We start from the raw sequence: 23,813 nt of genomic DNA on the forward strand, positions 1-23,813 counted from the left end.
TTTTGCTCGTGATTGATTTCATTTAAAAACAACAAGAGAGGGTCGATGGATGGATGGATGGATGGTATGGTACTAGATGACAATGGAGTGGAAGGCGTGAATGTATATACACAATGAAGGACTGTTTTGGGGTGGTGGTTGTTGTTGTTAAAATGCTACGTTCGTTGTTTGTTAGGCCATTTTGGGTTTTTTCGAGTCACCCTCTTGTTGTTGTGCATCCTCTTGAATCGGTCGTTTCGCCTTCTCACTATTTTAAAGAATGAGTCATCATCATCTACACATACACAAATGATGTTTTCTTACCTGCTGGTATCATGTTTTGCAAGAGGAGATGGTTTATAGTCTCGATGCGATGCCGAGTTGCTGTTGCTGTTATTGTTGTTGTTTGCAGGATTATTGGATGGGGTGGGCCAATTGAATGCATGCGTTGTTGTTGGGGTAGCTGAAAAGTTGAGAGGACTTGGTAGTTCATTTTGTTGATAAAACTCTGGATAAAACGTGCTTGGTGAAAAGAGATTCTGTGCAAATTGAGATGGCAAAGCTGAGGGAGGTCCAATGGTAGCCGTGTTAGGTTCGGCTGTATTGTTCCGAGGAGGTGCACCTGTAGGACGTGCAAATGTCTTGTCATCCTTCTCATCATCCCTCTGATCAACCGTCTCAGTCTTGACAGCTTGTTTGGGCGAATCACCAGGGATTTGAACACGTAACTTTGGAGGGGCATGCTTCTTTCCTCCACCACCACCACCACCACCACCACTATGACTATGATGGCTCGTTGCCGAAGGAGTGGGGCTTGGCATATTGGGCTGATGTGGACTATTGTTGTTGTTGTGATTGCCTGCTACTTCGGAAGACGAGGAGGATGGCTGATGATAATTATTACCAGGACTATGATGAGGAGGGCGTTGTTGAGGAGTCACTGCAGCGGTAGACGAAGGGACCGGTAATGGTGGTGTCGTGGTGGATGATGTACTACTGGTGGTCGTCGTAGAAGGTGGAGTAGCATTATACGGCGGATGTTGTATTTGATGGTGAGCAGGTGGTGGATAAGATGACATGTGATGTTGTTGATTGGGAGGTGGCAAAGGCGTTGTACCCTGAATTGTAACACGATAAGTCTCTTCATTGTAGGTAGTAATAAAATGTAATAATGAATATATACCTGATACATGTACATGGATGGTGGTTGCGAGGGTTGCATTCCATACATTTCGTATCCAGGATGCATACGATGTTGCTGTTGTTGCTGTTGAACAGGAAAGCCATAAGGTCGAGGATGCTGTTGCGGTGGTGGTGGTTGCTGTTGCTGATGATGTTGATAATACATGACTGATTGTCCATGTTGTTGTGGATTAGGTGGAACACCCATATGAGGTGGAGGTGGACCATGTGATGGTTGCATTGCATGGGGCTGTTGTTGTGGTGGTGGTGGTGGATGTTGCTGATATTGCGGTGCAGGAGCTGCTTGAGTGGGCACGGTTGCAACAGGAAGCTCGGATGACTTTACAGACCCTTGCTCTTCACCTTCTTCATCCCCCTTGATACCACCATCTTCGTCTTGTTCACTCGTATTCACAAACTAAGCATAGCAACAGTATCCCTATTAGTGATCATTCATTCTCGTTCATTCACCCCATCATTCATTCAACCTACATCCAAATTCGACTTGCTTTCATGGGGTTCATTGTACTAATAAATGCATCACGTTAATCACTATCATCCTTGAATCCCTATACACGGTATCTCTAGTTACCTCGGTGTACTTGAGTAGAATCTTGTCAATCTCGGTGCTGGCATACTGTACAAGCTTCCCACTCGAGTTGAAGATAATGAGAGCAATCTCGCAGTCGCAGAGCACACTCAATTCGTAAGCCTTCTTCATTAAGCCTTGCTTGCGTTTCAAAAAAGTGACCTTAAGGTACAAGGGGTGGGGTGAGTAAGCGAGTGCCCAGTTGGTGTGTGAGTGAGTGAGTGTTATGTGTCTCACCTGCCGATTGCGGTCATCCTTGATGGGCTGGATTTTGATCTTTTTGCGACCCATTGTTGCTGTAGTAGTAGACTAGTGTGTTGCCAAGCAGCGTCATTGCGTTAAAAAACAAAAGGAGAAAGGGCAGTAATAGGATAGTGGTAGTAAAGGCGACGACTTACACTATATATTATGCAGTGCGGCTTTCTGTCGGTTTCTTTTTTGGATCAAGAACTTTTTATAAATAACCGTTTGCGAGTATTTTTAAAAGAGAAAGAGAGAAGGGGAGCGGTGAGGAGAATGGATCCAGCTATTTTTGGCTTGGGGTCTCTAAGTAAGCAGAATAATTATCCCAGGGTGGACCTTTTGCCGATCCCTTTGGCACCTTCACCCGATGGCAGCTCTCCTGTCCTTCCAGTCACAAATTCATTGTATACCATGGCCAATCGCATATACTCTTCTTCAGTAATCGAGGGCCGGGTGCTCTTGAGTGATTTCTCCAAATGAGCCTTCGTGATTGCTGCAGCCTCTGTAGCAACTGCTGCTGCTGACGACGATTTCTTGTCGGACTTTTGCCGTGATGATCCGAGGACTCCCTTCTTGATCATAGCCAACTAAACCCCACATGCTAATTGTTAGCAGCAACACTTTTCATCTATCAATAAAAGATCCCTTACGCGTTGAGAAATTTGACTTCGTTCAGCAAGTGTCAATGGAGGTGCTACGGCCTTATCCGATGAAGATTTCGATTGCACAATCACAAAATCACTCTTTTCTTCCACAGGCTTCTGTTCCTTTTCTTTCTTTTGCTGCTCCTTGAATCCTTCCAAGTTCACTGCACCATGAATGGCTTCAAGATGTGCATTGTACAAGAAACCTTGAAGATCGGCACCTGAATAACCTTCAGTCTTTTCGGCAAATTCCATAAGGTCGACTTCGGGGGCAAGGGTCATCTTGCGTGATAACGCTTGAAGGATCTAGTCAAAATCCCCATATGTTAGTCATGCAATAACAATAATATAAAAAAGGAGCAAAGGACATACATCTAATCTTTCTTCCAAGTTTGGCATGCCACACAACAGTGACTTATCAAGACGACCGGGACGAAGCAATGCAGGATCAATCAAATCAGGTCGACTAACACACAATCAATCAATCAGCTCTCATGCAGTAGTATAACCAAGCTCCTCACTCATACCTGGTGGCTGCTAATACATAGACACCATCCAAGCCTTCGGCACCATCCATTTGTGTAAGCATTTGGTTCACAACACGATCTGTAACACCGGTGCTGTCATGTCCTCTATTATTTTCATGCACATTGTCAGTTAGTCTCCCTCGTGTCACATCCTATACACGTGTACTTTATACCTTCGAGGGGCGATGGAATCAAACTCATCAAAGAACAAGATACAAGGTTTGGCTGCTTGTGCTCGCTCAAACAAATCACGTACAGACTTTTCACTTGCACCAATATACTTGTTGAGGATTTCGGGACCCTTGACGCTGATAAAGTTGAGACCACATTCCTTGGCAACAGCTGATGCTAACAATGTCTTGCCACATCCAGGATAGCCATAAAGCAACAAGCTGATAGGAAGAGGGTAGGGAAGATCAGTCATCCATATATGTATGACTCAATAGAATAGACTTACCCTGAACGTAAACGTAAAGGACATTGTGAAAAGATGGATGCATATTTCGTAGGCCATTCCAGAGTTTCCAACAACGTTTTACGTGTCTCGTGCAAACCACCAATATCAGACCACATGACGCCTGAACTTTGCAACTTGACACCACGTAAGGACGATGGTACAAAATCTTCACGCGCCTTGCTGAAATCGGCTTGGATCAGTTGCACAGATGACGACTGGTTGTCTTGTTGAGCAATTTTCTCCTTGATGCTGCGAACAGCTCCCTCGTGCACTGTACGTTCAATCAATTGCTTCAAATCAGCTGCCAAATAGCCTTCTGTTTCCGACGCCACCGAAACAAGATCAATATGAGGTAAACTTGATTGAAGAATCTCAGGTCCATGGGCCATGATCGTTTCCATAATCTAATATCCCAAAAAGTGAGCCATCATTTTTCTCCCTCTCTCTCTTTAATCCTTTACACATACCTGTTTACGTTCATCACGTGATGGAGGATTCAAATGTCGAATGTCGGTAAATATATGATTGCCAACAAGCGAGGGATGAATGGATTGCTGTTGTTGCGACGTAGCGATCATCAAGATGGGATGGCGACTGGTCATTTTGAGAGCTGTACGTAAAAAGAGAGCAGCAAGGTGCTTGGATCGGGTTGAATCTGCATGCTACGTATATACCAGGTATGAGAATACATGCATCCTTTAGGGTCCTTTGCTTTCAATCTTACCTCCACTTCAGCAGGTATCAGTCTATCAATGTCGTCAAAGAATAAAATAGAAGGAGCATGCCATGCAGCCTCGTCAAACCATTGTTGAATAAGATCCTTCATGGTTGGTATACGCTCATCAGCAACGTCGGAGCAGTTGATCTCGCTGGTATCTATTATCCATCCTCATTGTTAAGCACCCATTCACTCAATCATGAGGATCATCAAAGGGTAGTCCTTACATATCAATGCTTTGCTGTCGTGGTGCAAATCCTGAATCAGTTTTCGGACAACGCTTGTTTTGCCAGAGCCATGGGAACCCGTCAATAAAATACCACCACAACCTGCAATAGGCATACCATATGAATATACCAATCGACGCCATTTCCATTCCACACAACTTACCAGGGACACCCAATGCTGCCTTTAAGTCCTTATCAGCTAAATGTGCCAGGGTATACTGCCGGATCTTTTCATAAATGTCCTTGATACCACCAAGTTCAGGCACCGGTTCCACTCTACATGATTTATAAGTGTCTACAACATACGCTCATAGTGGTAGCAGAGAACTTACTTTGTGTTTCTTCCCTTGGTAGGTTCCTCATTGACTTGTTGCTTAAGTACCTCCTCTCCTATCTCCAACTGCAAACCCTTGATTTGTGATTTGGCGATCACTGTGAACTGCTCAAGGCTGGGATCTTGTTGTGCTGCTGTAGCATTGTTGAAGCTGGAGAATAAGCCCTTCTTTTGTCCAAGTTGTACCACAAACTGGGTATCTTCCTCGCCGCTATCCGATGGAATAGAAAATATGCTGCCATGCGTCATAGGGATTTTTTCAGGGGTCATAAAAGAGAGCCAATCTATAACAATGTGTGAGGGAGCTTGTACGATACCACCATCCATCAGCATACACGTGTACCTTTGAATGATTGAATGTAGGTGGCTTCACGTTCAGCTTTTTCTTGAGCTTGAGCTTGAGCACTAAAAGATCGATGACCTCTCTCAGTACACATGTCATCAAGCAACTTTGGGATCATCTTACTTTGAATCCAATCCTAATCTAATGGATGCTCGGTTGGCAGCTTGTTGAGTCACATAGCGTCGCAATGTAATGGATCCAAGTGGGCTGCTCTTGATAGCCACCGTTGCCAATCTATCCAAGGCCATACGTTAGGCACATTCCATGTGCATCACATATGATATATGAATACTTACTTGACAAGATCAAAATCCTTAAGCTGCAAAGTATTGCGAATAGATTGACCAAGATGAACATGACCACGAGGTACGTTGCGAGAAAAGGCCAATGATGCATAGATGGCTTTTGCAGGTGAAACATTGGTAGCTGTACCAGCAGCATCTCCAGCGTTTACATCATCAGCTGCTGGTTGTGGTGGTCCTTTGTGTCGTACAAATGAGGGAGTAAGCTTGGATACACGAACGAGTTCTTGACGCTCAAGATCCTCAAAAGAGTCGGGGTGCACAAGGACTTGCTCGACGGCGGCATTGTCGAAATGAGGAAGGTTCCGTAAACAAACATGAGGTGCTGATTTTTGTTGTTGTTGCAGATCGGCTGCCTCTTCAGCGAGTTGTTTGGGCTGCTTGCGTACTTTGGGAGCAACGATCACTTCAGAGTTGGTTGTCAGCTTGACCACATCACCCTTTGGATCCAATTCAGCTATGGATGATTTTATGGTATGAGTTTCCTTATCGTCTCTAGTATTACACAAATACAACTTACCCACTCGTAAGCGAACAAGGGTACGACCATGAATCCATACACACATGAGCTGGTTTGTGTAGACGGCTCTGATTTGACTCAAGAGATTTTCCTCCACGTATCCCGCATGAAGTTCCTTTTTCCATGTGATCACATGTCAATTCCCCAATGCATGTCCGCTGCTCCTCAACAAGACGAACTTACCAAGATCTCCCAATCATCTTCTGTATAGGGTTCGACGTTGACTGATGCACAATCCGAAATATTGCGGCAAAATTCCACATTGATCTAATAACATCAATGATCAACGCGTGTCCATTCACAAGATCCTTTATCCATGCCTTTACCTTTTGTCCTTCCATCAAACCAATAGCCTGACCAAGCTGTGGATCCATTTCAAGGATATCCATCTTACTGTTTTGGCCGTGTGTAAAGACAGCATTTGGTGACAAGGGCTTGGAAGCTTCACCCGACCATCCAGCAAAGGTCTTTTTCGAGGTGCCATCCTTGGTGGTCCAACTGAGGTCGAGAATGACGTTTTGTGGCAACTATGGAATGGGGCGAATGTTGTCAACACCTTGTTTTTGAAAGCGATCCTTTGAACCCATGTCTTGTTACCTTACGCTGATCCAGCAGAGCATTGACCCATTGAGGAGGCAAATTGACGAGGCATGAGCGTATTGGGGTAAACTGGACGAGGAGTTGTTTTGGCATATAGAAAGGAAAAGGGCAAAAGAGACGACTAATACCGATGAATACTCATTTGTCATAGATATCATTTTCCCCACACCACTCAGGTACTCAGTCGCCGCTAGAAACCTGTGCGGGTATATTTGGTACCATCGACACTGCTAAAGGATGCATGATACGCACACAACACACATATGGATATGTAGTACATTACACCTTTACATTGGAAAAGCTATATAAAGGTTCCTTTTTGTTCATTTATGTACCGTTCAATGCTACTTTTTCAGGGTTACGACTTCATTTGACACTGGTAAGAGGAGTAGTTGACATATGCACGTGATTCCTTTCGGTCCTTCATTGTTAACAAGATAACTATTATATATAAAGAATATTCATGTGACGATGGGATTTGACAATGAAAGGAGGGAAGGGCTATGAGGAACAAAGCGTGGATTGTGTGACATGGAACGCCTTGAGTTTCGCATAATGAGAGAGCGCACACCTTTATTCTCGTTCCACTCTTCTTTGTTTCATGGATTCACCACCACTTCCAGCAACCAATGGCACCTCACTTACAAAGCACCCTGAATCCAATGGGTCTTCTTCACTATCCAAACACGAGTTCGAACGCCAAGTAGCCGAGCTACTAGAATCTCAAGTCAATTGCCAACAGCACATGTCCAACGACATGAAAGCAGTACAAAGCACCATTCAACAACTCAAGACCGCCATCGATACCATGGATATCAAAACACGTCGTCTACAAGAGCTGGTATCCAATGTTACGCCTAAGCTACATAGTCTCCAGGATACCTTATCGCAACTCGTATCAGAGCAACAGCATTTAATACCTGAAGTGGTATCTTCCGTATGCAACAGGACTGGTACCAGCATCAATGACAATGACAATAGCGCCAAGGAAGTTCAAACTATTATTGAAGGGTTTCTGAAACGAGTAACGGATCAAATGCAGTCCACAGTCGAGGAACATCATCAAGCTCTCTTCAAGATGTTGGATGCCGACAACAAATTGAATTTGCATAAGACACAATCACCACACCCATCTTCTTCTCCTCCTCCTCCTCCTCCTCAACAACAACAACAACAACGATCCTCACCACCCAAGCGATCATGGCCATCACGTATGATTGTATGTCCAGAACTTTCAGATGATGATGATGATGAAGAAGGTATCGAAGGATATGAAAACAGCCAACAACAGAGCAAGATTAACAATGATGATAATGATGATGCCAAGAAGGATTTGGGGAGGCAAGTATATTATACACTACCCTTTCATTATGCATTGCGTGTATGTTAATTTCCTGCAATGAATCTAGCATGAATAATTACACTGCATACGATCCATCATCATCACCCAAAACATCCAGCAGCATTATTCCAATGACCAAGAAACGCAAAATACGTAGTGGCGAAGATGAAGAGGAGGTCCACCTGTAAATTCTACATTCAACTTTTTCCATATCCACCATCCATCTATCCATCATATACCCCACCTTGTATGTACCATTTACATTGCCACTTGATCTTTACTAAATACAACATCGTATCGTTGAAAATGGAGTGATGCTATCTATGCATGGATCAACAAGTCGCAGTTATAATTACCGGAGATTGCTAGTGAATAAGGATATAGATGTGTGGTGTAGGAGTAGCTTAAAAGCAATAGAGTGATGATGCTTGATGGCATTATGGTATCCGAGGTACAAACCGACCTTCATGCTACCAATCGAGAGAGAGTCATTTTCCAATGCCCTCTGGGCTTAACGATGAATAGCGATTGCATCGTGCGGCTCACCATGATTGGTGCTTTAATAAAAAAGACCACAGTATTCTTTAAATGAGCCATGGGTGTGATGAGATACATTAAAGTGCCTGGACATTCATGCACATGCCAAGGTCCATGATATCATTACAACCACGTGTACCCTCTTCTTGTGGCAGCTGCTATCATTGATGGACCTTGGATCTATCAAAGATATGGATCGCATGACATTTTTATGTATCGTATGTAAGAGGTTAACAGAAAACCTCAACCCCTCCTTTATTTGACACAACAAGGGTATGTAGCATGTCTCATTCAAGAAGTCTCTTGACAACAAGAAACATGTAGAGTCCAAAATAATGAGTCCAAGGATGATCTATTTCACCCGAAAAGGGATTCGGTCGACCAACGACATTCTCGAACATGCATGTGCTCTAACCACGGATATTAGATGTAAATAGAGCGGTGTCACCCGTTTTGCCTGCAACGCATGTAAATCATTTTATTCTTGGTTCTGGACTCTAGCGACATATAAAAGAGAGATTGTATGTTTGTGTGTATGCATCATGTTGATGTTCCAGCCAACTGTTGATGCTGTTGTTGAATGAATCGGCCCCCCTCCTTCTTAGCAACAACAAGATGTGCTAGTATGTGTGTGTGTGTGTGGGAATAATCAACCCATACGTTAGGATGGATGATGGGTTGATATCGTGAGAGTAAAACAAAAGCAAATACTACGTCAATGGGACAGGTTGTGTGTGTGTGCACAGATGTTTGTTCCCATCATAGCTATATATACTGCTAACTATTACTTGGACTAAGCTAGTCCGGAAATTGGTCCGCAAGTAAAAGTGTTCTAGAATTTTGTGTGGCTGTGTATTATCTTGTGCCTCACCACGCACACATCCGAGACATGCATATCTATATACAAAAGTTGCTACCATGTTAATACGTCATTGGGAACACATAAAGGTCATACGTTTGTGAGATGATACATGTGTGTGATTTATTTTGTAAAGGAAGACTATGTACGAGCGGAAAACCATATCCATGAAAAAGGCCTGCTTATTCATGGAAAGGCGTAACCAAGAAAAGTTTTTAAGTATTAGTGACATGGTTTTGGGAGGAAACGGTGTATACAAGATATATAATGCGAAGAGAGGGTGACCAATGTAATAATAATTAACGAGAGGAATGATGATGTTTTCGTATCACCGAGAAGGTGAGATGGGAGAAGGAGGGGGAACAATGGCAGAGGCGGGAGATGAGGAAGGTGGTGGTGATGATGATGATGATGATGAAGAAGTAGGTGTTACTTTTTCTGAAGGGTTATTGTTGTTGGACCTGCAGGATCCTAAGGCATTGACGGTTTCATTGAGTAACGATTTCAGGGTATGGAGTTCTTTGTCTGAGTCCCAGTGAGCATACTGCCGACACATGACGGCCCGTAAAAGGTCAAACAAAACCACAGTCTGGAACTCGGTCTCTTCGGTAAGCCAATGCTGATCAAAGTATTCTTTCACATCCACGGCTGATGATGGTGTAGTGTTGCTGTTGCTACTAATCGATGGTGATGGTAATGGCGAAGGCGATGACAAAGAGGTGGTGGATGATGACGATGATGATGACGATGATGTTGATGTTGAAGAAATAGGTTCTGGAGGTGGAGTGGTGGGATTGTTTGACAAGAAAAAGTAAATAATGCGTTGCTGAGTCAATGTGTGCAAGTCGGCTGCGGTCAACAATTCGGTTTGTGCCAGAGTGCCAACGAACTGGATAAGCACCCGAAAGCCATGTCGTACTGTGGATGACAATGATGCATTAGAATTGCCCAAAACAAGACGGCGGCGTTGTTGTTGATGATAACGTCGAGTAAGCGTATCAATGTGTTTGCAAATATGTGCCAGCAATAAACGATGATGAATAGCACTAGCGGGTTCAGCATCGAATAATGCCGTCAAGGTTGGGTACAAAGTGACGAGCAGGTTCGTCATCAGGTATCCCATGCGAGTAGGTTTGTAGTTTTTGCTCTTGATGACTACCGGTAAATCTTTCAGGGATGGCACTGGATCGAGAGATGGGTCACATAAAACGTGTTCCAACATGATGCCAAGCATCCTGTCGATAAAATAATCAAAGCATGGTGCCCAATCGTATTGTGGTGTTCGATCGTAAATCTCCACTGCAAGGCGGTTGGCCACCCATTGGATCACTGTATTATTGATATCGTTGTCGTCGTCGTATCCATGGCGACATACAAATGCCACTGCTGCGTGAATAAGATGATTGAACGAGTTGGTGCGTTGACGAGCAAGGTCGATATGATACTTGTGATAGATGAGTTGCTCGGCGATCTTTTGGCATGAGCGAGAGCAGATACCAAAGTACCACAGGTCTGAAAAATTAAGATAGGAAGCGACCCGTAAATGAAGTTCGAGTGGAAGATCGCATACTGAACGATGCCGAGAAGCAGTTAAAGTCTTCTTGAGCATCATGAAATAGAGAAAAAGACAAAGGAAAGAGAGAAAACAAGGAGAAAAAAAGTCCAGGCTGTGAATGTGTGTGGAGGATGACCAGAAAAAGGCGCACATCGTTTTTGAATACCAGCGATTGTTGAATAGAGTCTAGACCAAAAAAGGAAGCGCACTGTGGTCCAGAACTCTTCGTGTTCCCAATTACATGCTCCAATGTTACTGAGCCTGGGCCAACGCAATGGGGAGATCAATTATAAGTGTATGTGTTTTCTTTCTAGGCCCTGAGTTGGTCTTTTTATTATTATTGTTGTTTTTGTTATGGTAACCATCCCATCACTACATCTGCTTGCTGCTGCTGTTGCTCTCCTCCCCCTCCACCCCCTCCTCCTTTGCCATCTACAGCATGCACCTTTTGTTCCATAAGCCGTACAAGGGGTCGATGTGATTCAAAGTCATAGGCATAATGAAGACTTGCTTTGGATATGACAAGGGATTGTTGCATGGCTTGTAGAGCTGCTGGGCTGCGTGTGCATTGGAATATGCGTTGATAGACGCTATTGCTAAAGACCAGACCGATCAGCGGAACTGAACAACCTTGGACAATGTTCTCGATTGCGCATGTGATAGTTTGAGCTGCGTGTAAACACACCCTAAGACAGCGACGGGTAAATGGTGACAATGATCTTGTGTTGGATGATGATGATGACGAGGGAAGAAATGGATAATAGAGCATGATCACATTGATGTAATATTGAACTTGCACCTCCACAATACACGCGTATTCAAGCATGTCTCGTCCAATTGTGTAACCATTCTCTTTTCGCTGATCATTGTTGTCGGGAGCTTGTTGCTTGGGTGGATCTTGCCGCCAATTATCTGGTAATGATTCAAATAACGCCTTCAAATCCGCTTCAAGAGGCTTGAACATTTGCGATAGATGCTCAGCACTTAGATCCTGCTTTTGTGCTGATAGGGTGCATGACATGATTTCATCTCGTTGTAGCTGGAGCTGGAAACGATAGCACCATGATCGTAGGACGTTGTATACGTTGTAGTCTTCGTCATCCATTGGCGTTGTCAAGGGTGGTGGAGAAGGTGGTGGAACCGAAGGCCTGGGAACTGATTTATGAGATGATCCAGCGCCCAATACACGCATCCAAACATGCCAATAGTAAATGACCCAGGCAAGCAATGCATCGTAATAGGGTTGCTCTTTGCGATCAAACAAGCCTAGTTCTTGTGCCATGGAAACGGTGATCCAATCATAAAAGCGAACCAGATTCAGGTATCCATTGTGATGGCTGCAGTATGACAAGAATAATGCCGCCCGACACGTATCCAGGGAGGGCTCATCGAAACATTCTGCCAACAATTTACGTGCTGATAACCAATACGCAATCGAAAGGGCTTTGCCCATATTGTATTGAGGCGTCTCATGGGCGGGTCGTTTGCTCCAAACATGCACCTGGAAGGCATTACGAGCTGTCATGGCACAAATAGCATACACCAACACCTTGCTTGGACGTTGACTTGGATCAGGGCTGTAATAGCGTGCAAGGATATCCTTTCCATCCACAATAGGAAGGCGATTCATTGAACAACATGGCGTACGAGAATACAACTCTAATAGGTCGCCTGTCAATTGAGATGTGACATCGATTGGATAATCCCGAGGAAGCTCTTGTGTAGGATTTGCCCATGCTTTCCATATTGAAAAAGGCATATCGGCTGTAGATGATGTTCCTGCTTCAATGGATAATGGTTGTTGTTGCATAATACGGATGTCGTTCTTGTGAAGGAAATTGTTGCCTGGTTGAGTATCATGGACGTGATCCAGCAACATCCGTAACTCATTGTATGATGAGACATGAGCAACCCCTGAAAAGCCTTTGGGTGTTGACATGATGGTCCAAATAGGCTTTCGATAGGTTGTTGTTGTTGTTGTTGTTGTTGTATTGACCATAGTAGTGGCAGTTGTAGGATCATCGGATGTGCTGTTGGAATCGGTGGTAGAAATGGAAGAAGGAGATGCGTTGTCGGAGGGTATCATGGAAGGCAAAGTGTGCATAGTGGATTCGTATTCGTCGAGGACGTTGTTCATGGTGGATATGGCATGTGAGATATGATACACCTTGGGCTTTTCATCATAAAGATAGGTACAAGCGATGCCGTGTTCCGTGCAGCGACTACAACTTGGCAATCTCATGTCGCATGGTTGTTGAAGATGATTGCACTTTTGACAGGGATACAAGGCAAAATGTTTCATCAGCAAAGGCTGACTCTTGACATGCTCGGCCACGGCCGTTGGTTCACTCATGGCTACCAGGTTCTCTAGGCTTGTAACTCTTTTTGCAAGGTCATCGGCTAGCTGCTGCAACTTCTTCATCGTCGGCGCTGCTTCAGGATAGACACAATTCACGCCTTTGCCTTGACACCTCGAACAACTCGGCCGCTTGCGATCGCACGCATGTCTATACTTCCAATGTCAAAAAACAACCCTCACATTTCACACGATTGAATCTACAAGTCCATTACCTGAAGCCACGGCAACGGAAGCATGCGGTTCTCGTATTAGCATCTTTGCGGCGATTGTCTTCGACATTCCCATTCATAAGAACGCAAAGCTGGAGAGCAAGTGGGTTTTTTAATATACAAAATGTTGAACAAGGTTTGGGACTCAAGAAGAATCGGCGACGGAAAAAGAAAGGGGATGATCCCGGTGAAACCAAATCCGCCTCCAACTTGGTTTATAATCATTTGTAATGTTTGGTGGTGGAACATACATTCACAAAAGAAGGATAAAACACATGACATACTGCATCGTATCCATAGCGACATAGTATATTAGTTAATTGACTTTTCTTGCCAACACACGACCCTGAATACAACAATAAAGTCTCCACTCCTGGACTGCCAACCCCACATTATTGCCACACGTGTCCCTGAGACATTTATACATATACCCTCATGACATGTGATTTATATTTACTTTGTTTGCACGACGTCAATCTTCGGTACTTTTGATCTGAGGAACACGCTTGAACATTCGATCGATGTAACTTTCCTAGTACATATGCAGCTGCCGTTCTTTGTGTACCCTTTTTCGCTTCTATATGGCAAGTTCCTTGTTGTTACTCCGATTTCCCCTTTCCCCCATTCCTTTTATTGTGTTTTTTTGGCACTTGAACAACTCTGTACTCGCTTTCCTATGTTTGCCAATACCGCACCAATCGTAAACATCGACCTGCCAGCACCCATTATTCTTTCATGTGTACAACTCTTTTCTCTTCATTTATGCTTGTTTTGTATTGACTATCTCTTGGCACGCCACGAGCATCATATCCCTACCATTCTTCATGGTGCACGGCTACGTGTTGCCCTTGTCGTTATCCACTTTTTGATGCCCATCGTCTTTGCATGCCCCAACTTTTATATCAATGGTATGCTTATTGGTGCCCCTTGGTTCATTGCATCCAAAATTGTGCAACATGCCAGCAACATTAAAGACAACAACAACAAGGCCTCATTCTTCAATCACCTTGTGCGTTCCATTTCATCCATGACACCTTCCAACACGACCACTACTACCAACGAGGAGCGAGTACGTATACGTATACAAGGCTTGGCCAAGGTTGCACGAGGCGTATTCAAATGGGCGTTCATGAAGAGCATCATTGATCCACAAATCCCTCCCAACTATGGTCCATTGTTACTAGCATTGCCCTACTGGAGTTTATACAGCGTATGGTTAACAGCTGTACTTGGGATCAAGGTCTATTGTTTATGCGGTATCTCGGATCTCTCATTTGGCTTGCAGCAATTCATTTTGGGAATCTCCTATATGGACATGTTTGATTCACCTATCATGGCTCACAGGTAAATCTCACAGGGGAACATGGTATACATGTCATTGGATGTGAATATCTAATCTCATCTATTTATGACATAAGTCTACGCGACTTTTGGAGGTACGTTTTGCCACCAGCACGTGTTGTGGTGGTGATGGTGGGTGGGCAATATTGATCAGGCACTAAGATGTTTACCACGTGATGCACATACATAGTCGTCGGTGGAACCTTCCTGTCAAAAATTTATTGCATGAACAATTCTTTGCAACAACAACACACCAAGTACCACAAAAGCCTCATGATGCTATGAAGATAACACTCTCCAATCAACGCCAATTATCAGCATCTCGTTACACGTCGCGCATAGTGCGTGGGCTCTTTATCTTTTTCGTCAGTGGATTGTTTCATGAAGTGATGCTCGCTGCTGTTGTACGTAAAGTGACCTTGGAGCAAATCCTTTTCTTTATGCTTCAAGGCGTCTTGGTATTACTGGAAATCAAGTTATTGGATACGACGCTTCGACCTGACAAGGGATGGATCCATCGCACATGGTGCATACTCTTCAATTTTGCTTTGCTGGCAGTGACGGGGCGATTGTTTTTAGCACCTTACATCAGAAGCGACCTGATTACCCGGATCTTTGGTTGAGAATAAACTCGTTACACACACCCCAATTACGTAGATAATACATCATTGAACAAGAATCTTCGGGGATCGACCACCTCCTTTCCTCAAAACAGAATAAAGGATGTGCCGCTTACTACCATTGTTGCTGTGTCATCAAACAAACGGCGTTGAAAATGGATGGACGATACGACGGCGTATAAAGCTATATGCATCCAGATGCATCCAATTGACGATATGCATTTTACGTGCTTGTGATCTTACGGTATTGTGTCAAAAAGTTGTTGTTGTTTTTGTTCCACCACACCACGGCTTATGTGTGTGAGCATGTGTGTGTAACAAAAGAGATGCCTATTTCGAACCATGCCCGTGTCCCATGTAGGTGTGAGTGAGTGTGTGAGATACCGGCCCATTGGTAGCAGAAATTCCGGGAAACCAATGTTGTGATGAAAAAGGAAATGGGAGATGTATGCAAGTGACAATGTGCATAATGATGCAGGCAATGAATGTGTATTGCGGAAGTGCGCGATATTCAAAGAGAGAGGAGGACAATGTACCATTTTTCCGCTTGAAAGAATTCCAGGGGACTCGATTAGATTGTCATTTGAACTAAATCTAGTACAAGTGAAAAAAGGGGGGTTCATCCAAAAGAGACGACATGACCCAAAAAGAGGCAGCAGCACTCTGATACACCGCCATGTGATTTTGTTGATGCAGCAATGAGGTCGGGATCAAACCGTGTTACGGAGATAACGTATAGCCATCCTATGTCATGTTCCCATACTACTTGTATCATTGGCATTTGTATAGCTTTGATCGTTTTCGTTACACATTTCGGATCATGCAACCGTTGCTCTCCACTTTAAGAAACACTATGCGTCTGTAACGAGTACTTACATGCATTGCATCTGTACTACAGTGTCAACAGAGCTCAAGATACCTTGTTGGTTGGGTGTGCGTTTGTGGGGGGGGTGAAGAGCAAGATCACAAAAACGCTTCATGTTGTCAAGCACTTCCCATGAGCAACGTAATAATAGTGCTACCACAATCATTCCATTCTTTCACCACCATGCATCAAAATGCTACATTTAGATTCCAACTCGATCTTTTTGTTGTAGTCAACATCATCTACGACGACGCTAATCTTTTAGGCTCTATATCAATCCTGCAACTGCTGCTGCTGCTGGATGCTGCTGTTGCTACGTGCATCGACTTTGTATAGGATAATGTCTATGTATAGCATTATATTAATAGAGCAGAGTTCAGGGATGCATCTATAATGTGCACCTCGCTTGCTTTTATTTTCTCCCTTTTTTTACTCCATGTACAGATGTAAAGCATTGTTAATGTTCCGCCGCGGCATTATGTGAAATAAAGCAAGAGGTAAAAGAGGCGTAAAGAGAATAGGGGTTAGGCCGATGCAATCGGGGGTTGAGGAGAGAAGGGGAAGAGTGATGATGGTGATTGTTCATTGCTAAGAATGATGGTGATGATGGATAACACATAGACATCACCATCACCAGCAATGTTGTGAATGATGCCCAATTCGTACCTAGAATGCAATGGATTGAATTCTAGGAGAGATCCATTTGAGAATAGAACCAACAATGATGCACAAGGGAATCTCGGTTGTATGTGTGCTGGCTATTTCGCGCGTAACAAAGAAAGAGAGAGAGAGAGAGAGCACACGCAAGGTCACCATCATCATGTGCCAGTCCGAGTTTATGGGACGTAAATCTCATGAGTGTGAACAACCTCCTCCTCATCATCATCATCATCGTCCCTGTAACCGCGCCTGGCTCGGACGAGATTGCAATTCCACAACAAAAAGAGAGCAAAAGCAAAAAGCAAACCAATGTGGCCCCTTCTCTCAAGGAGAAGAGGGGGTTTCGTCATATGCATTAAGAAGACATATCCTATTTTGGAGAATTTACTGGTTCCCTATCCATATTGGGTAATGCTGTCATGCAGCTGTGATGCACATTACACAAGATCAATGATGATTTAGAGAGAGAGAGCAAGATTGAAAATATATAGATTGTATTGAGATTCCTTTTGATTTTTGAATTGGCCATCATAAAGTCTGTGCATATAATCGTCCATAAGGTTGACGGATGATGTGGGGGTTGTGGGAGAGAAAAGATAAGGGTATTCTTGTATTTACAGCAGCGAAAAAGAACCGTCAGGGGTGGTGGTGTAGTATTGTTGGTGGTGCAAAAGAAAGAGTCTGTACAAAAGTAAACATATTAAAGAGTAATCCCGTACCGTAGTAGCTTTTTTTGGATAAAAGAAAAAGAAAGAGTGTTGCGAAATAAGGAAAAGAAAAGGGAGCAGCACTTTTCAAGGGGGTGAAAAAAAGAGGATGGATGAGAATATGATGAATGGATGTTGGGGGGTGTTTGTATGCGCAAAAAAAGGAGAGGGAGTGTGATTGTATGCGTATAAGGTTGCTGTTGTTGTTGGTGGCTCGTGAAGGTATATACAGCTTTTAGAGGTCCAGCTCAAGGATACTGATAGGTTCGCCATGATCTTGCACAAATTGTGTAATCTCTTCCCACTTTACAAAGAGGTTGTACTTGATGACACCAAGGAATGATCGTTCCATGACCGAGATCTCTTCAGCAGAATAAACGGGTGCACAAACACGATAAACATTGCGTGAAACGGCATGCGAATCTTCGAGGAATTTGGATGCCAATACAACTGATGCAAGATACAACTTGTATGGCGTGTCGTATTCTCCTTGAGACCCGCTCGGAAGTTTGGTTTGAAGACGTTGCAAGTAGATCAAGGCCACCGTAAGCAATGTTGGTGTCATACGGCATTTAACATAAACCTGGTGGATAAAGTTGGGCAAACTCGGGAGTCGTCGATGTGCCAAAGATCGTGCTTCGCGTGGGCATTCGACAAGTTTGGCCACATTGGTCGAAATCTGTGCCAATAGCTGGCTGGGTGGTGGCGAGGCTGGTTTGCTGTTGCGGTTGCTGTAATGCACTGCACTTTTGGTCTGATAAATGGTCGCCATAATATAAAGTGGGTGACTATAGTACAAGAGATAGAGAGTAATACAAGAAAGGGAAAAAGAGGTAGTTGTGTAGCAAGATGGACCCTCGTTTCGCTGAGAGAGAGAACAAGTGAAAGAGCCTGAGGAAGAGAGAAAGGTGTAAGGAAAGAATGCTTCATTTGGATATCGGTTTTATACACGTCTTGAACCCCCCAAACTTTCTTTTATTTTCTCCATATCGGTCTATTTTTTCAGGGCCATGCACACGGCTGATCGGCCACCGTTGAACGCGTGATACGCACTATTTTGCAATCAATCACCATCCTTTCTCCTATTGGGCTCATGCTGTCTTTTGTCGTTTGTTTGTGGATTCGCTACCACCATCATCATCATTGCTACGTTTGCCTTGTTCTTGTTGCAGCTTATCAATGGTGTTGTGGATAATTTGCTTTTCGCCGATACGGACAAGGAGTGCATGGCGCTTGTTGGTGTTGCAGTTTTGTTGCAGTTCAGTCATGTCGGCCTGTTATCATTTCAATATCGTCAATGCACCCCACTCTCTTACTCTCTCTCACTCATACATGTCCATTTTCCCCCTGACACGCGTATGCCCTCTCTCCCAACTTACATCCAATGACGTCGGATACCGTTTCAGTCGTGCTTGCAATATGTCGATAGCCATGTCAATCACGGGTGCAGTGACCTGTGCTTTAGGCAGCTTTTGTTTGCGTTCCATTTGCTTAAACTCGCCAGCCGACGCGCGCAGCACATGCACTACACAGCTTAAAGTTTAGATACGGTGCGCCACAAAACATACACAGCATCAGTTTTCTCCTTTTCAAACACTTACGTGTGCTAACAAGCTCATCAGGTAACACATGATCCGTATCAACCACAAAGCAACTATATGCAGTAAACATAAAGGATGATGAGCAAGAATCCCGATCCGGCTGTCAATATGTATGGTGGTGAAAAGGGGCATAACAAAGATAAAGAGAGAGAGAGAGAGAGGGATGAAGGGAATCTCACACACCCAGCCATGCATGTGCTTGCTGCAAGGTCCCCATTCAACAAGAAAAGAAAAAGACTTACTCATCCAATGCCTCCTCCTCCATCAAGAACTCAATCTGTCATTGTAAAAAGGATACGATACGTTGGTTAGACAAAGGGGTCAAATGTTGTGTGTGTATCCCCAATCCAAAAAAACGCACCTTTTTGTCTCGGAGCTTGTCATCTTTGGCAAACATGTCAATCACTTGGCCACCATTCAACTCGCAAAGGTCAAAGGGGTTGTTTTCATCTGCAAATCCATATTTCCGAAGCAGGTCTGCATTGCATAAGTCGCCATATGTGTTGTAAATTTGTTCACCCTCTCTAATGTCCTTGATGGCCTTCATGCGTAAACAATCGGATTCATGAAATAAGCGTGCGTTGTTGTATCCAGTCTTGTGATTGAGCATATCAGCCATTGGCACCATTGCAAGCAATTCCTTGGGTGGTGCTTCTTCATCCTCATCCTCCTCATCCTCCTTGTCGGTATCAGCATTCTCCTCATCCTCGCCATCCTTTTCATCATGAAAACTATAGGCCATGATCAACGAGCCGCATCGATGAAACAAGTCAAGGTTGTGCACAGCAGGATCAAACAAATTTGGATGGTTCTACAATACGCATACACACACACACATGTTAATGATATCCAAATATGACCCCGTTATGCTTTTCATACCTTGATCACAGGTTCAATCTCTTGACTAAAAATCTCATCCGCTTCCTTTTTGCCGATTTTTTCTAATACAATATTGGCGTTTAGTCGAAAGGAACATGATAACTCTAATTGCCAAAGTAGTTTGTTTCCCCCCTTTGTCACCCTTTCACCCTATCCCATCTCCTAAACAGCACATGCTATTGACTTACCAACAATGTCTGTTCCTTCCAATTCCTTGATATCATCCGATGACCAAAACATGGGAGTAGAAAAGTCCTTGGGTAAAACATCTGATAGGTTGTATATTGTTGAGTCGTCGTCTGTTCCCATTCTAATCCATGGCTTGCTTACCGAAATAAGGTTTCCAGAATGAATCATCACGTTGGCTCTCATACATCAGGCACAAGATAAGGGGACTCCAGCCTGTCATTTTGTCGAGTACATCATCTCCTGTCAATGCATCACGCAGCTTGGATGTCTCCACAGATAACAACAGGGGCCTTGGAATAGAAAACAGCTCTTCATCTTCCTAACTGGAGCTGTCAGATCCATTGTGTTACCTTGGCTATATGCATCATCATCCATCATCCTTATTACCTTGATATCCCTTGTCGCCACAACACCTCGTCCTGCTCCCTCGGATCGATAGTCCTTGAATCCAATCCCATTCGATAAAGTTGCCCCATTCTTTTCAAGCCATTGCCAGAATGCTTGTCCTTTGGCCTCGAAATCAGTCATTGTCAATGGATCGAGTTGTGGTGAAAGAGTGGAAGAGGAGAAGGTTAGAAAAAAAGGGTATGTGACTTGACGGTGTCAAGAAGAACCTCTTCCTTTCCCGCTCTTTACTTTTTTATGTTCCAGCGTTTGTTGAGAAGATATAGCAGCACCACCAGCACAATGAGCCGATATGAGAATTGGACCCGTGAACAGCTTTTGGAACGCATTGCAGCTCTTGAATCGTCGTCGACCAATGTGCCGAGTAAACGATCGATCAATGGCAAACCTCGCAAGGAGCAACGACCTTTTGATATGAGCAAATACAGTCAACGTCATATCGCACTCAAGGTGGCCTATCTTGGATGGAATTATATGGGCTTTGCTGCACAGGGCAATGAGGAAGCAGTACCCACGGTGGAAGGACGCTTATTCCAAGCACTGCAAAGCTGTCGACTTATTGTGGATCCGGATCAATGTCAATTTTCACGTTGTGGACGTACCGACAAGGGTGTCAGTGGTCTTGGTCAAGTCGTATCACTACGTGTACGAAGCAATTTGCCTCAAAAGAGTGAAGAGATTCCATACATCGAGACGATCAATCGACTCTTGCCTGATGATATCCGTGTATTGGCCTGGGCTCCTGTATCAGACACCTTCAATTCACGCTTTGATTGCCGTTCACGCACATACAAGTACTTCTTTCCACGTGGCAAATTGGATCTTGATTTGATGCGACAAGGTGCTTCTTACTTTGTTGGTGAACATGACTTCCGCAACTTTTGCAAGCTCGACCCATCCAAAAACATCACAAACTACAAACGCACCGTTCTCTCGCTTGATATTCGACCTGTTGCTCCTCCAGCTCTAGGGGCTTCCGATAGTACAGGCTTTTTTGAAGTGGAGCTCAAAGGAACAGCCTTCTTGTGGCATCAAGTGCGTTGTATCATGTCGATCCTTTTCCTTGTGGGTCAAAAATTGGAGCGTCCAGAGATCATCCAAGATTTACTCGACGTATCAAAGATTGAATCTCGTCCTGATTATCCTATGGCTAGCGAGTTACCATTGCTATTGTATGATTGTGAGTTTGATGGCTTGGATTGGAAATATGCAGGCAATGGTGCTGCCGTATCCACAGCAACCCCTGTTCGCATTTATCAACATTGGCAAGATCTTTGGGCCGATCACATGACTCGTACGCTGCTATGTCAAACTTTTATGGCATCCATGTGGGGATATCCAGTGGAAAGTGGATCAAAGACACTTGCATCGCATTTGGAGACACATCAAGATGACCCACCATCGATTGTTTTGGGAGGCGGTAAGGAAGTACGCTCTTCTCGCTATAAGAAGCTCTTGGATCGACCACGATGCGATTCTGACGAAGTCAAGAAGGAGAAGTACAGGGCAAAGAAGAAGCAAAAGACCAACGCAGACAATAGCACACCTTCATCATCATCCACTACTCCCACTCCTACTACCAACAATGATAACCCAATAGACGAGAAATAAAAAAGGCGTTAATATTAGCTATGTAAATCACTATTTAGACCATTTATCACGAATGGATGATGTCCATCCTGGTGCACCTTCAAAGCCATTAATACCACGATCATAGTCATGGAATGCTTGATAAATCTCTTGTTCCGTATTCATAACAAATGGGCCATGTTGAACAATAGGCTCGTTGATAGGCTTTCCTGCAATGATGACAAAATGGCAATCATCTGAGAGAGATTCAACAGGGATGACCGTGCCTTTGTCGTTACTAAGAACGAGTGTATGATGTGCATCGGATTGGTGTCGATCTTTTCCAAAAGTAGCGGTTCCAGCAATGGTGTAAATAAAGCCTGCATACTCCTCAGGGATCGTTTGCTCTACAGTTTTGCCTTTGGCTAACTTGATATCGATAAACATGGTGGGTGTGCGTGTCATGACAGGGCTTTTCACGCCATGAGATTCGCCAGCAATGATCTTGATATTGATGCCATCTTCAGGTGAGACATGAGCCACTTTATCTGCTGGGTATTCTTGGTAATTAGGCTCAGCGAGCTTGTCCTTGGATGACAAGTTGACCCATAATTGCAAACCATGTGCACGGCTGTTTGAAGCTGGGATTTCAGAATGCACAATGCCACGTGCTGCTGACATCCACTGCAAATCACCAGGACCAATCTTGCCCTTGTGACCCTTGAAATCCTCATGCAAAAATTCACCTTCCAACATGTATGTCACTGTTTCAAATCCACGGTGGGGATGATCGGGAAATCCAGCAGGTGCTTGCACGTCAAACTCATCCAACATCAAAAATGGATCCAAGTTGCGGAGCTGAACACTTCCAATGCTACGATACACTTTATGCGCATGAATCCAAAGTTATCAAAACGATCTTGTACAGTGTAAAAAGGTTGAGTAGAACACGATACCTCGTGCACCGACGCCATCCATTTGTTCTCGAGAAAGCACACTCTTGGTGATGCTGCGTGCTACACGTGCAGTCATTTTGGTTTAACAAAGATCAACGTATGGTGGTGTTGTCAGGGTGTTGAGATGCGCGTTTGTATTCTTGAAAGAAAGAGAGAGATGGTGAGAGAAAAAGGAGTGGAGCTAATTATTGTGATTTCTCATGGGTTCCATAATAGTACGCCGACTCAAGTCGACAAATAAATAAAGCGGATGTTGCAGCTTGCAGCTTATAGTGATGCACGTGATATGCCACCCCTTCCGTCAGTGGATATCCATTCATCAAGATTCAAATTCATAAGCGGATAATCATGCTATCCCATGCCGTATATAATAAAATTGCTATCTTACAAGATCCAAACCACATAAACGAAGTGAGCTATATTATCGAATACACTCTTTGTTCAAGACACAATGAATCAATCAGACTCCTTCTTTTTCCTTTATTGAAGCATTTA

At 43.9% G+C, this 23,813-nt stretch overlaps 10 protein-coding genes across 10 annotated transcripts; 3 read left to right on the forward strand and 7 right to left on the reverse strand.

Moving 5' to 3' along the window:
• Window positions 1-171: 171 nt before the first annotated feature.
• Window positions 172-2,041, reverse strand: O0I10_005408 (uncharacterized protein; the record flags this gene model as incomplete). The annotated part of the gene is made up of 6 exons (XM_058485453.1): window positions 172-247; window positions 304-1,097; window positions 1,163-1,579; window positions 1,654-1,689; window positions 1,754-1,912; window positions 1,988-2,041. The coding sequence occupies 6 exons, from the start codon at window positions 2,039-2,041 to the stop codon at window positions 172-174; spliced, it is 1,536 nt and encodes a 511-aa protein (XP_058343939.1).
• A 272-nt stretch (window positions 2,042-2,313) lies between these two features.
• Window positions 2,314-6,758, reverse strand: O0I10_005409 (uncharacterized protein; the record flags this gene model as incomplete). Its single annotated transcript, XM_058485454.1, has 18 exons — window positions 2,314-2,580; window positions 2,644-2,943; window positions 3,010-3,103; window positions 3,165-3,269; window positions 3,338-3,556; window positions 3,622-4,025; window positions 4,089-4,283; window positions 4,346-4,497; window positions 4,567-4,668; window positions 4,730-4,842; window positions 4,899-5,184; window positions 5,244-5,305; window positions 5,367-5,477; window positions 5,540-6,002; window positions 6,066-6,180; window positions 6,249-6,332; window positions 6,392-6,592; window positions 6,663-6,758. 18 exons carry the CDS (start codon window positions 6,756-6,758, stop codon window positions 2,314-2,316), a joined length of 3,369 nt encoding a protein of 1,122 aa, XP_058343940.1.
• Window positions 6,759-7,266: 508 nt separating this feature from the next.
• Window positions 7,267-8,055, forward strand: O0I10_005410 (uncharacterized protein; the record flags this gene model as incomplete). The annotated part of the gene is made up of 1 exon (XM_058485455.1): window positions 7,267-8,055. One exon carries the CDS (start codon window positions 7,267-7,269, stop codon window positions 8,053-8,055), a length of 789 nt encoding a protein of 262 aa, XP_058343941.1.
• A 1,676-nt stretch (window positions 8,056-9,731) lies between these two features.
• Window positions 9,732-11,015, reverse strand: O0I10_005411 (uncharacterized protein; the record flags this gene model as incomplete). The annotated part of the gene is made up of 1 exon (XM_058485456.1): window positions 9,732-11,015. The coding sequence occupies one exon, from the start codon at window positions 11,013-11,015 to the stop codon at window positions 9,732-9,734; it is 1,284 nt and encodes a 427-aa protein (XP_058343942.1).
• Window positions 11,016-11,310: 295 nt separating this feature from the next.
• On the reverse strand, window positions 11,311-13,606 carry O0I10_005412 (uncharacterized protein; the record flags this gene model as incomplete). Its single annotated transcript, XM_058485457.1, has 2 exons — window positions 11,311-13,465; window positions 13,530-13,606. The coding sequence occupies 2 exons, from the start codon at window positions 13,604-13,606 to the stop codon at window positions 11,311-11,313; spliced, it is 2,232 nt and encodes a 743-aa protein (XP_058343943.1).
• A 596-nt stretch (window positions 13,607-14,202) lies between these two features.
• Window positions 14,203-15,490, forward strand: O0I10_005413 (uncharacterized protein; the record flags this gene model as incomplete). The annotated part of the gene is made up of 3 exons (XM_058485458.1): window positions 14,203-14,870; window positions 14,945-14,962; window positions 15,058-15,490. The coding sequence occupies 3 exons, from the start codon at window positions 14,203-14,205 to the stop codon at window positions 15,488-15,490; spliced, it is 1,119 nt and encodes a 372-aa protein (XP_058343944.1).
• Window positions 15,491-17,954: 2,464 nt separating this feature from the next.
• Window positions 17,955-18,491, reverse strand: O0I10_005414 (uncharacterized protein; the record flags this gene model as incomplete). Its single annotated transcript, XM_058485459.1, has 1 exon — window positions 17,955-18,491. The coding sequence occupies one exon, from the start codon at window positions 18,489-18,491 to the stop codon at window positions 17,955-17,957; it is 537 nt and encodes a 178-aa protein (XP_058343945.1).
• Window positions 18,492-18,810: 319 nt separating this feature from the next.
• On the reverse strand, window positions 18,811-20,916 carry O0I10_005415 (uncharacterized protein; the record flags this gene model as incomplete). The annotated part of the gene is made up of 9 exons (XM_058485460.1): window positions 18,811-18,993; window positions 19,099-19,244; window positions 19,321-19,373; window positions 19,563-19,597; window positions 19,682-20,131; window positions 20,200-20,261; window positions 20,388-20,468; window positions 20,530-20,707; window positions 20,776-20,916. 9 exons carry the CDS (start codon window positions 20,914-20,916, stop codon window positions 18,811-18,813), a joined length of 1,329 nt encoding a protein of 442 aa, XP_058343946.1.
• A 159-nt stretch (window positions 20,917-21,075) lies between these two features.
• O0I10_005416 (tRNA pseudouridine(38-40) synthase) lies at window positions 21,076-22,404 on the forward strand (the record flags this gene model as incomplete). Its single annotated transcript, XM_058485461.1, has 1 exon — window positions 21,076-22,404. The coding sequence occupies one exon, from the start codon at window positions 21,076-21,078 to the stop codon at window positions 22,402-22,404; it is 1,329 nt and encodes a 442-aa protein (XP_058343947.1).
• A 30-nt stretch (window positions 22,405-22,434) lies between these two features.
• On the reverse strand, window positions 22,435-23,394 carry O0I10_005417 (uncharacterized protein; the record flags this gene model as incomplete). Its single annotated transcript, XM_058485462.1, has 2 exons — window positions 22,435-23,246; window positions 23,319-23,394. The coding sequence occupies 2 exons, from the start codon at window positions 23,392-23,394 to the stop codon at window positions 22,435-22,437; spliced, it is 888 nt and encodes a 295-aa protein (XP_058343948.1).
• Between the last annotated feature and the right edge of the window lie 419 nt (window positions 23,395-23,813).

This window comes from Lichtheimia ornata, assembly GCF_029851405.1.
Source record: "Lichtheimia ornata isolate CBS 291.66 chromosome Unknown scaffold00021, whole genome shotgun sequence".
NCBI classification, from domain to species: Eukaryota; Fungi; Mucoromycota; class Mucoromycetes; order Mucorales; family Lichtheimiaceae; genus Lichtheimia; species Lichtheimia ornata.